The sequence below is a fragment of the Simochromis diagramma genome, unplaced genomic scaffold (assembly GCF_900408965.1).
Source record: "Simochromis diagramma unplaced genomic scaffold, fSimDia1.1 OVJJ01000361.1, whole genome shotgun sequence".
NCBI classification, from domain to species: domain Eukaryota; kingdom Metazoa; phylum Chordata; class Actinopteri; order Cichliformes; family Cichlidae; genus Simochromis; species Simochromis diagramma.
Window position 1 is genome coordinate 17,567,009 of NW_024386860.1, and position 12,709 is coordinate 17,579,717.

At 42.9% G+C, this 12,709-nt stretch overlaps 2 protein-coding genes across 3 annotated transcripts; one reads left to right on the forward strand and one right to left on the reverse strand.

Moving 5' to 3' along the window:
* The first annotated feature begins 4,105 nt into the window (after nt 1–4,105).
* On the forward strand, nt 4,106–7,359 carry dnajc28 (DnaJ (Hsp40) homolog, subfamily C, member 28). 2 transcript variants are annotated; one of them, XM_040031215.1, is made up of 2 exons: nt 4,106–4,226; nt 5,570–7,359. In XM_040031215.1, the coding sequence occupies exon 2, from the start codon at nt 5,583–5,585 to the stop codon at nt 6,732–6,734; it is 1,152 nt and encodes a 383-aa protein (XP_039887149.1). In that variant the 5' UTR covers nt 4,106–4,226; nt 5,570–5,582; the 3' UTR covers nt 6,735–7,359. The 2 variants fall into 2 exon arrangements, with proteins under 2 accessions (XP_039887149.1, XP_039887148.1); XM_040031214.1 differs by having other exon boundaries at nt 4,200–4,296.
* A 1,247-nt stretch (nt 7,360–8,606) lies between these two features.
* LOC120733166 (potassium voltage-gated channel subfamily E member 3) lies at nt 8,607–9,175 on the reverse strand. Its single transcript, XM_040031249.1, has one exon. The coding sequence runs from the start codon at nt 9,173–9,175 to the stop codon at nt 8,750–8,752; it is 426 nt and encodes a 141-aa protein (XP_039887183.1). The 3' UTR covers nt 8,607–8,749.
* Nucleotides 9,176–12,709: the final 3,534 nt, after the last annotated feature.

Below are 12,709 nucleotides of genomic sequence, written 5' to 3' on the forward strand. Positions count from 1 at the left end.
GCAGGACTGAGAGGAGGAGGAGCGCCACCTTTGTCCCCAAAGCCACTCTGCTTTTTAACTCCAGCCGATAAGAACATTTCCCACAACAGAAACATAAACTACAGTCTTCTTATTCTACTGACACTTTATTCATTTTTAGTCACACAGTTATTTATTCACCTTCAGTCACTTTCATTTTAAAACTGTATATTCTGTGTATTTATTATTTCACTCCTATGTCCTTATCTTCAACGTACGCTGCGTGGTTGTTTGTTAATTGCCCCTTGGGGATAAATAAAGTCTTCTGATTCTGATGAACTTGAGATCAAGCCTCTTCCTTCTTATAACGTCCTTAATGACAAACCAGAGCATCAGTGTCACAGTACCTGTTGAAATCTATCAGAATTCATATGCTCCCCATAATTTATGTAAAATATTTGTGAAAACTTTTTCTCAGTCTAGAATGCATGCATTAGCCATGGCATAAGCACGTCTGACCTAAATATAGTTTTCTTCCATCACATTTTGTATCCTAGTCTGAAAAGCAGGCCCCAGAAAGTCTGCTTCTGTTCATCGGCACAAAGCTTCAACTAAATGAAAGATGAGGGCTGCTTCCTCTCAAATGGACTGTCACTAAAACAACCTGACCTCTGACCGAGTGGTATCCAAGCAGCAAGAAACCAAAAATATTTGTATTTGTAATGTACTCTGCTCTAATTATTCATTAAAACATGCTCTCCACATGAAAAACAACAACAGAGAAGGTGAGGAGTGAGTGAAACTACACAAAGTTACAGTGGATAAAAAAGCCTCATCGGTCGATCTTTCATTTATAATTATATCCCAATAACATCAGCAATGCAAGAACACAAGAACACTCATGCTCTGACTTAACATGAACCTAAAAACCAGCAGCTCTTTATATAACTTATAATTATAAACTATTATCAATTACATTAGTTAAAAGTGCCTGTAGCGGTGCCCCTTGGTCTCTTTTGGCACTGTTATTTGGGGCTGATCCTCAAATCTGATGTCTCCTTTTAATCAACATGTTCACTCCCCAAAACAGCAGCTGCAGATAAACAGAATTAGAATTTAAATAATAGGCTTTTTCATTAACTTTCAGTAAAAAGCTCAACATCACATTCTCAGATATGCATTCACAAACTAACCAGACGTGTTAAGTGGCGGCTGTGTGCAGACAGTAGTGATGGCCCGCTTGAAGCTGACGCTCCGGAGCGTGTGTCGAAAAAAACAACACACTGGTTCAGAAGCACTGTGTCGAGGCTTGCTTCGTTTGGCAAAAGTCACGTGACCAGTGACGTCCGAAGCTTCATTACGCACGTAACTGCTTCGGTACCTGATTCAAACGGATATAAGGAAGTGAATCATCCTCGGGATTCGTGGAGTGTGTTGATGGTGACAGATAGCGAAGAGGTGATCATTCCACTGACAGATATGGAGCCAGCGAGGAAGAGAGGACGTTCTGGCGTGTGGGAATATTTTGAGTTGATTTTGCTCAATTCATTTTATCTGCCGAAGTGAAAAACCTGAAATGTCCAAAATCATGTTTTCATAATGTAAATATCATTACAGCATATGACTTTAGGAACACTTCCATGTGAATTAAAGCTGATGAAGACTACAACAATGTATTTGACACTATACGTAAATTACATTGCTACAGTTTAGAAAATCATTTTTATTGTTTTTAGGTGATAGTCTGCCGGACCCAGGAATACCTGCATATCTACCAGCTTGCAGTGTAGTTCCTGCACTCCACAGCCTCTTCTGTTCCATGCAAGTGGATTTTCTCCAGGGCAGGAGAAACTATTTCTAAGAAAAGAAACAGACTCAACCAGCGCACAGTAACACTAATCCTCTTTTTAAATGTAAATAACAAAAGGGCTACCTGACATAGATCATGTTTTTACTTTGCAAGTTCTTGATTAGGGGTGGGTTTTGATTATCGCTTTTCTGATTACAATCCATGCTAAATTGAATAAAGTGATATTGATTCATTACAATCCTGTGTCGATTTGTAAATTAACGTTATTATGCCTGAAACGCCAGCATCTCAGGTTAAACCTCACAACATGTCGTCAAACACCATACAGCTAAAACAGTACCTGGGAGCAGGTTTACGGATTCTGCATACAAATGTGAACACAGAGCGCGGACCCGACACGTCAGAGTCAGATTTTGATGTGTCGTCGGGTCCGCGCTGTGTTTGCCTCTTTTTTTCCCGCTGGCTTCTGCAGCTGCAGGTTTCATAACTCTCTGTTTGCATCTCTAATTAAGTCTCACATGTGTCAGCTTTCTTTTAATAGATACGAAATTATGGATATATACTGATACATGACCAGAATTGTAATATTTCTGACTGAGGCAAAACTTTCAAGATTCCAATCAAATTGAATCGGATCCTGTATCGAATCAAAATGATTCTACAAATCAGTAACGATGCAGCCGTACTCAGCCCCTAAGCATTTTCCCTTTCCAGTTCACAATCAATCCCACCCCTAGGTCAAAAATATGTATAGGACAATTGGCCTCATCTAATATTTTGTATGAACCTGTCCAGCTGTCCAGTGATTAAATGACAAGTAGATGGAGGCAGGACTCCACAGCAGGGGCATACTCCATAATGTGCTGTGCGTTATCATATGTATATTGTATATATTGCTCACTTATTGTATTTACCAACATAAAGGAGTTATGAGCAAAGAAAGGCCACACCATAGTGCATGTTTAAATAGGGGAAGTTTATTGATCAAAATATATTACGCAAATACGCATTACATTTTTTTCAGCCCCCCAATCGAGAAAACAAAACCAATTACATGTTCAAAGCAACGGAACGGTGGCCCACTATCAGAGAGAACTCCACTCTTGAGTGAGCAGTGATGATTGAGCAGTCCGTTTCATTTTGCAGATTCAAGCTGCTCTTCAAAATATTCGCCACCAGATGTCACCGGAGAGGACTGTGTTGAAAAGCTTCGAGTAATGAACCATTTTTCAATACAAGCTTCATTTGGCCATCACTAGCAGACAGGAATAAGACCCAAGGTGCAGACTCCAGAGACAAACGTAAACTGAAATAGCTTTAATGCTGAACTCAAACATAACATAACTGGGGAAAAAATCAAACTAAACTAAACCAGAGGACTGACAGAACACACAGCTAAATAAACGGTAGATCACAACACGGACACAGAGAAACACAGGGCTTAAATACACAGAGGGAGCAATCAGGGAATGAGTAACAGGAGGGAGACACAGCTGGGGCAAATCAGGCCTAACGAGACAAAGGAAGCAAAACCAGACACATTAACATGAGACATGGACTTTCAAAGTAAAACAGGAAACATAACAGAGACTGAACAAAAGACACAGACTCACATGCAGTCACTACAACAGAGGGAACAGAGACGTGGGACCAGGGCAGACACAGACACTGACTGGACACGGGGATATAGCAGACAGGGGAGACAGCAACTAAGGATTACACAGACAGAAAACCAGAACACTAAAGCTCTAACCAAACCCCACCCAGAGAACCTTAACTAAGAATAATCCTAAAACCCGTAAAGCAAAGCTAGAATATAATGAAATAACAAAATCAAAGAACCAAAAACACAAAACACTGGGTCAACGACCCAGGGACCCTAACAAGACGTATATTTCTTCTTTCTGGTTGTAACTCATTAAAGATATTGTAAATCATATGCAGTGTGTGTTTTTATTTACTAATTGTTTGTCATTGGACAGGAAGACCTGTGGTTTGCTGGAGCAGCAACGAGAAGCAGAAATGTAGCACATAATGTTTAATAACTAAGAACAGGAAACATAAGGGGATCATCCAAACCCAATGAACTCAATTTATTGGGTTAACTTTATTCGTTTGATAAATTTCATCATGTTTTTGATAGAATGCTTCACTGTAATTAAAAATAAATGCATTTTAATTCTGACACATTATAGTGCGTAAGTGGGTTTTTTTTTTTTCTTAAAGCAGAGCAGGTCGTTTAGTTCCACAGCCTTTCATAGAGAAGTGGCCCATGCGCCCCCTGCTGGCCGCTGGCTGAACTGCAGCCACTTAACACAATAACACAATAACACAATAACACGAAGGCGCTGCTGGTCGTCTCTGGGTCGACAGAGGGCGCTATCGCAGGTGAATCCAGAGATATCGCAACCTTTGAGGAAGCAGAAGAAGAAGAAGATCCACTGCTAACAACAAACAGGTGACCTGTCTTCTCTGTGTGCGAGGCCGTGGGTCATGCAGTGTTATAACGTGCTCTGGTGAATAAACAGGTCTGGTTTTCGTTCAGTTTTGGGGTCTAAATGTTTTAAATCAGTCTCCATTAACTCGATGTTAGTTGTAAAACAGCAGCTAGCAGTCATTCTGGCTGGTAGCCTCTCCTCCTCCGCACACTGATCTCAGCTGTTGGCTGACAGAAGACTTCGAGCTGCTCTAAACTATTAAATAACGGCTAATTTGCATTTTGTGCTCACTTGGTTATTGTGTGAGGACCTCCCGTTCTGGTTAACACCTCCAACACTGTTATAAGGATTCAGAGGCTGCAGTGGAAGTGCTAAGACCAGTGCACGCTGTCTTTGTTTAATTATGAATATATGCAGAGTTAGGAAGTTTTACAGCACTCTTTGTATTTATGCATGTATATTGTATAAAGTATGTTAGAGTTATATGAATGGCCTCATTTAGGGTGGTATCATCCAACATCCGTCAGTTTCACTGTATCATTTCTGCATATGTGGCCTTTATATTATTTCTCTGCCAGATTTGAATAGACAATCTTAATAAAATAAACTCATACAACCAATGCAATAAACGCAACATCGAGCCCTTCTTTCAGGTGAAGCTGTGATGTTATTTCCTGTTACAGCTGTTTTCAGACACAGTAAAGATCTTGTTCACAAACATTAGTGAAGTGCGGCTTTGAAACAAACTCCATGTAGACTCTCAACGTTTGTGGCAGGCTTGTGTTTGGGTAAAAACGCATCTATAACTGAGTAACTCATTGCCTCACCAGAAGTCTGAAATATGAAGCAGGATTGTGGCTCATCCAGGTAACGTCAGCGTTTAGCTCGGTTGTCAGTGTTACAAAGGTGGTTCATTTGTTTCTCATGTGCATCACCATAACCTGTAGATCTGCTCCAGACAAGGTGGTGATCCAGGTGAACAAGCACCAAATCACTGAAACATAGCGTCAGCCATGTAACCCAAATCCAAATATATGCAGAAATAAAATAAAATGTGTTTTTTAATTGAATTGAACTAATTGAATTATATCATTATTAATTAAATAGTTCTTACTGATTTGAATCAATTGGCATTTTTAGGTAATTATTTAAAACTCACTTTTTCAACAACACTTTCAGCTTCTAGAGTTCTTTTGTAAAGTGTCTCTGAGTTTCTTGAAAGGTGCTTTACAAATCTAAATTATTATGACTTATTATTCTTAACAGCAGTAGCCCTCATTATTCTTCACTCTGAACCCTGGTGACAGTACACAGCCACAACATGCTCAACATGTAACTGAATCTTTTCCTTCTGTGTCAGCAGGAGTGTGCTGGAGATGAGTTTCACTCTCCGCCTCCTGGTTTCCTGCGGCGACTGCTATCATGGACGCCTTCTGCTCATCTGGTCTCAGTCGGTCCGATCGCTGAGCTCTGGTCCTCGAATCAGCCGCAGCCTGCGGGAGAGCTACCGGCTTCTGCAGCTGCCTGACGAGGGCAGCAGCAGTCCTGTGCAGGTGAAAGAGGCCTACCTGCGTCTCGCCAAGCTCTACCACCCGGACTCAGGGGTGCCAACCGCAGACGCGGTGCTGTTTGCTCGGGTCGAGGAGGCGTACCGTGCCGTGCTGGCGCATCAGAGCAAAGTCAAGCAGCTGGGCGGAGAGAAGGAAGCTGAAGCTGAAGATGAGGATAAGTCCAGAGGTGCAGCACTCCAGCACAGACACTACCTCAGCTACGAGGGCGTGGGCACAGGCACGCCCAGCCAGCGTGAGCGTCAGTACCGTCAGATTCGTGTCGACCGGGCATCCGAGCAGGTTTTAAACTACCGACAGCAGGAGCACGAGAGGGCGGCGGCGGGCGAGGGGGCGCTGGTGGAACGAGACATGCGACAGCGTAGCCGCAAAATCAAGATCACCCAGGCGGTGGAGCGGCTCGTGGAGGATCTGATTCAGGAGTCGATGGCCCGCGGAGACTTCAGGAACCTGAGCGGCGCCGGAAAGCCCCTCAACAAGTTTGAGCACAATCCCTACGCCGACCCCATGACCCACAACCTGAACCGCATCCTCGTAGACAACGGTTACCAGCCCCCTTGGGTTGTCACGCAGCGCGACATCAGAGAGGCCACCGCTCAGATCCGAAACAGGCTGCTGGACGGGCAGGCCCGGCTCAGTGACCCCGCGACTCCCAGAGAAAGCCGGGAGTGGGAGGAGCTGTGTGCATCAGTGGAGGAGGAGCTAGTCAAACTGAACAAGCTGGTAGACAATTATAACCTGATCGTGCCGATGCTCAGCATGCAGATGGTTCACTTCAGTTTGTCCCGAGAGATCGAGTGTGCCGTGAAAGGAGCTCGCCAACGCCGACTGCAGCAGCAAACGGAGAGAGAGAGGGAGCGCGAGAGGAGGAAGGAGGAGAAGAAACGAGCCAACGCCGCAGCGATGACGAAGAACAGAAAACACGGACTCGTGTCGTGGATGCAGAATTTGCTCCGATAAAAAAACAACAACAATTGTGTTTTTTAATTTAACCAGCACCAAAGGTCTGCCCGAAGGCACTGAAGCTACATCTGAGTTATTAAATTCTTACAGTAATTTCAGTGGTCACCAGGACATAAACACTGCATGTGTCAAATCAGCTGACTCTGCCCCAAAATAGCATTTAAAATCTTTAATTTTCCCTGGAAGTTATGTTTCTAACATCAGCTTTGCTGTTGGATGGTTTCCCATAGATTTCTGTTCAGAGGCCTGAAGTACAAAGCATCTTCAGGTAGAACGTCACATCAGGTCGTGGTTATACTGGTTATACTGGGAAAAACAACATAAAAACCCTCATTCACTGACCAATCAGATACTTTGGTTTGAAGGATTTTAAACTGTTTCTGAATTAAAAAGTTCACCATGAGTACGTTAAGTGCCCAGCTTCCTCCAGCTCAATAACAAAAAGATTAAACGGTCCGTTCTCGACTTGATGCTTTTCCCTCCTCATGGTAAGGAGGTGAAAGCATCTTCCAGTCCAAAGGTGGTGGACACCTGGTATAGCTAATAGCTAATAGATAGGTGGTATGTAAGGTGATGTAGGGAAACTTGTGGTTTCAAACTTTAATAAAGGCTCATCATTGTGGATTGTGGTCCTTGGTTTCTGTAGATGTCCAGAAGTCGGGGTATCCGTAACAAAGTGTAAGTGGTTGGATTGTGTACCACAATAGGGCTGCCACAAACGATTATTTTGATAGTCGACTAGTCACCGATTATTTTTGCGATTAGTCGACTAATCAGATCATCATCCATTGGACGTAAAACGTACAGCTTATTGCACCAGCAGCATCTGCTCTTATATAACTATCATTAGCTTACAGCTTTAAGTGTTTCAGGTCTGTGCTAACTAAAGACAAGATGATAGTTTATTAAATTTTAATGACATTTGCAGATTGTTTCGGTGAAGTTTAATAAACTCCTTGCTATCTAAAATATAACAGGACACCGGAGTATATTCTCAAGCATCTCACACTTCTGATGATCAGCTGTCTGCTTGACGTTTATTCAGCTGTGTAAAAACTATAACTTTAATCTCAGCCAAACAGATTTACTCAGGAACAAATAAAATACTGAAAAAAGCCAAACAATAACATTTGTAAGTTATCTAAGTGACTCATATATCATGTTTAACCTGAGGAGCGAAAGACGGCGGTGAGTTTGAAAACGATTTGCCGGGAGTCCGGTGTTCTCACGGCTCTAGTGAGCCTTGCCCCCGGCTAGCTATCGAGCTAGTGGGTAACAGACGTCTCCGAAAACGTCGGAGCGCTTTTGAAAATATGCGGTGTCTTGATAAACTGAGCAGATATTTGAGGTTTACACAGCTACATTCTCGCCTGAAAATATGTTAAACGTTTATTTTGTGACCCAGAAAGAATAATAAGAGTAATATTAAAACTAACTAGCTGCCGCCATTGTTGGAAACTGAGCAGGGCTGCGCTATGAATTCTGGGACACAGCTTCTTCTTCGTCGGAGTTTAACGGCAGCTGGCATCCTTGTACATGCAGTGCTGCCATCTTCTGTTTCAGTCCGTTATTACACTCTTAAATCCTGCTACTTATTCCTGCGGCTTTTGTGATCTTACAAAGCTTCAAACGACGCGTCGACTATTAAATCAGTCGTTGACGATTTTAATAGTCGACGTAATCGTGACTAGTGGACTAATCGTGGCAGCCCTACACCGCCACCATGTCCTTGTTTGTTGCATTAAACTGCAGAGCTGATAGATTGATCCAGACTTTCATTTGTTTGTTTAGTGCTCAGCCAATCAGAGCCCAGCTCAGAGCTGCAGGTGTTTCCTGTCAGATAAAAGTTTAAAAGAAATCAGAATCAGAGTGCAAAGTGTGAGTAACTGTTGGAGTTATTTCTGTGAAATCACTGAAATGCAAACCCGACACTGTAACTTTTGGTTAACGTGATTAAATTAAATGTGGAGAGTGTTGCAATTTAAATTATTTGAGTCATTGATTGTCTTCGTTTAGTCCGTCAGCTGCTCCTGCGTCGCAGGATTGCAGATGACGACGGGCTCCTTGCTGCCCGCTCCATCACCCGTGGCCATCCTGCGCAGAGCCTGAGCGACGGCCCTGGACGGCGCCGTGGCCGCGTTCCAGTCGTGGGCGATGTACTGGTGGTACGGGTCGTGAGAGCTCTCCAGCTTCTTTGAGCGGATGTAGCTGAGCATGATACCGAACGTGAAGAAGCTGAACATGCCCACCAGCAGCAGGATGTACATGATTCCCTGAGACTCAGTGTGGGCCCTGCCTGCAGCCACGTGCTGCGCGGCCTGCTGGGTAGTGAAGTTCTCAGCAGGCCCTGCAGGAGACAGAAAGCTCGTGCTGTTGAGGCAGTGCTGCAGGACGGAGAGAAGGAGAGACTGCAGCTCGGTACTGTTGATGTGGGACATGGCTGACCTCTGCTGGGCACTCAGCAAACTGCAACTAGGAAAAAAGATAAATTTATAGAGAAATGCAGTTATTTAGAAATGCGATATATGCCTCTGGTACACGACAAATGAATAATAATTTTTCATTTGTGGAGTGATTTTAAAAACTCATGTTTAAAAATTCTGAGTGAGTTGTTCAGAGGAGTCGTGATTCCCACAGCGAGGGCTGCAGTGCTCCGCACGCTGTGCAGATTTTTCAGTTTTCAAGTCTTTACAACCAATCAATATATTTCTAAAAAGCTTTTAATTTTGTAAAAATTTTCACTTGATTTTTCAGATTTTGAACAGTAGATTTATTCAAGTAAAAGTACATTTTAATATACTTTTACTTTATATAAGTATTTCCATGTTTTGCAGAGACTGTATATTACTTGCACTCCATCCGTCTATTTTCTGTTGCTTCTCTGGTCGGGGTCATGCAGAGACACTCAGGCCTTCCGCTCCCCGCTACCTTCTCCAGCTCTTCCAGAGGGACACCGCAGAGACACAGCCTCTGCAGGACGTCTCTGTGGGTTGTCGTCCCAGTGGGGCCTCGCATACGAGGAGCCATTCAGCTTTACTTGCTTATTATTTGGCAGATTTTAAAACATAAATCTATTATTATATGATGATGTATTATTAGGGGAAACGTTGTCAGGTATTATATAAGTGACTGAACTGATATATACAGTAATCACTAATATCATGTTTAGGATCCTCCATGAGTACTTTCATAACTTTTGTTCTATTCTTCAACTACGATTATGACTATTACTTAAATAAAGTGATTAAATATTTCTGTCATCACATTTACAAACAGCTGTTCACCTAAAAACAAACTTCAGCTCTTCCATGAAAGTAAAACTTGTCCCAATGTTTTCTGCACGACTCTCCAATCTTTCAGCCCCTCAGCTTAGTTCTTGTTCCCTTGTGCAGCAGCCCAATGAAAACACTCATTTCAATGTGACTTTATGCAGTATGAAGAAATATGTTGTGAAAAGATTTAAATACTTAATGGCTCATTTACATATTTAATCATCAGAAGAAAATTTGTGATAAAAAAAAACTGATCATCTTAACCTGAGAGGTCTAGTTCCAGTTTTTAGCCCGTTCACCTGAGATTTAAAATAAAATACAAGGGAGGCAAGTGGGAGGTGTAATCAGGTGTAATCTGAGAGGCAGCTCACATTTTTCAAATCAATATCAGGGTTCTCACATTCTCGGGGATGATGATCGAGTTTGTCTTATCGTTACTGATGTTTAGAGATTTCATTGTGCACACACATCCTGACTGAATCTTCATGCATTAGAGAGAAAAACTTACCTGTGAAGGACTCACATCAACCCGTGCGTCTCCAGCGAGGAAAGAAGCAGCTAGTCGCTGAACCCTGAGTATTAATGCTCAGTCCTCACCCATAAACATGCTCAACATGTCAACACGTTTAATGAAACCAGGAGGTCACAGGGCAAGGTCAAAGGCAGCAGGGGTGTCCTAATTTCACTCTCCTGTGCTGGTCCAAGCAGCAGCTTTGCAGGAAGATTATTATCTTTACATCAGGCCTTGTTTAGGCAGCGTTACCCAGTACAATGTCACTGCTTTCATTATGTATCATGAGTCTGACTGCATGTCAGATATGAACATTTCAGTGCTGCTCATAGGATCGCCATCCATGCTCCTCTGAGCATCCGGACAGCAGCTTGTCAGATGTGTATGTGCTCGGCCGGGTTGTGTTGCAGAGGGAGTGTGTGTCGCTGCAGGGACGGCGCCGGGCTGCGAGCAGGAAGAACAAAGCTGCTTTCAGACCAGAGGCAGTTTGGATCGTCTGCAGCACGGCTCAGACTAGATTGAGTTACAGCACGGTCACCTCCAAATGTCCTCTCACCACTGTGTGTGTGTGGACGGGTTTTAACGTCTTCATGGGGACCAAAGATGGATAGTTTACTATACTGTGGGGACAAACAGCCATCGTGGGGACCAAAACCCCAGTCCCCTCGACTTTGAAGGCATTTTTAGACTCAAAATGTGGTTTTAGTGTCAGGGTTACAATAAAATAAAATAAATACACACACATGTGTGTGTGTGTGTTTAGAAACAGTGTAGCAAAAACAGTGGACAAATATTAACAAAAATATGATCGTACAACCTTTGTCTAATTAGACGTCACTGTGTGTGCTTTTAAACCAGAGTTAACATCGTCGTCGTTTTGCTTTTGCTGGTCTCTGCTCTCTTCCCTCCAGCCTCCACCTCCTCGCTGTTCTTCACGCTGCACAGTGTTAGCTGACTAGCTAGCATTACCCAGAATGCTGTTCTGCAGTGTAATTTTGTAAATATCCTCTTAAAATTCAATTATTTGCTTCCAATCATCAGAACTGTGAATAGGCTGAAATAAAGTTCCCCACAAGGCTCTTGGTGGGAAAATTAACAATAATTAGTGATAATAGAAAAATTAATATTGAATACAAAACTATACCCATAAATAGTTGAAATAAGGAAAAAATGCTCTCGTCTCATTTTGTTCTAATGTTTCATACATTCTGACTTGAATTGCAGATGATTGGAGGTAAAGTGTGTTCTCTCCTACTCCCTACTGTGAGCCGTTACAAGATGTTCAGCTCTGAGTCAGCGGGCCTCACTTTGAGAACCTGCACTTTAAAACAACTAATGGGCCAATAACCAACAGTCTCCTTTCCAATGCTTCCTGTTTACTCCTCCAAGACTGTGAAATTATGACTGAATCAGTTACAAGACTGATTCACCTTAGCTTGTGCCAGCTTAGCATGTGACACAAGACTCGGGCCTACACCACACTGGCAGCGACGTGGTGACCAGAAAACATCAAATACATTCGGCTAGCTGATCGTCAGCTCCTCTAGCCTTCACTCATCCTTAGGCAAGACACTGAACCTTGAGTTTATCCCAAATCATTCATCAGAGTGTGTGTGAAAGTAGGCAAAGTGCCAGTCAAAGAATGAGACTTGTTTTCAGTTAAATTTATTTATACAGCGCCAAATCACAACAACAGTCGCCCCAAGGCACTTTATACTGTACGATAAAGACCAATAATCCAGGGAAAACCCCAACAATCATATGACCCCCTGTGAGCAGCACTTTGGCGACTGTGGGAAGAAAAAACTCTTTTAACAGGAAGAAACCTCCAGCAGAACCAGGCTCAGGGAGGGGCGGGGCCATCTGAGCAAGGGGAGGACTACAGAACAAAGACACGCTTTAAGGAGGGCGAGTGACCAATGAGAGCACCAGACACTACTTGACATGTGACCTGACAGTAGATATATTAGAGGGTTACCTAGGCAACCTGGGATATGTGCACACGACCAGCCATCATCTTCAAAGTGATGAGTGAAAGGCTTCCAGTGTGAATGCAGTTTTATTTTAATCTTGACTTCGTCCATCTTGATGCTTTAAAAACAGAGTGAGGGACGCTTTGAGCTCAGTCACGGAGCATCACATCAGCCGATCAGCTTTATTCTGAATTAAACCAGAATTGAACTAGATGT

What these genes read in the sequence shown, in the direction of transcription:
- dnajc28 (XM_040031215.1), top strand. Translation starts at nt 5,583, where the DNA reads ATGAGTTTCACTCTCCGCCTCCTGGTTTCCTGCGGCGACTGCTATCAT.
- LOC120733166 (XM_040031249.1), bottom strand. Translation starts at nt 9,175, where the DNA reads ATGTCCCACATCAACAGTACCGAGCTGCAGTCTCTCCTTCTCTCCGTC.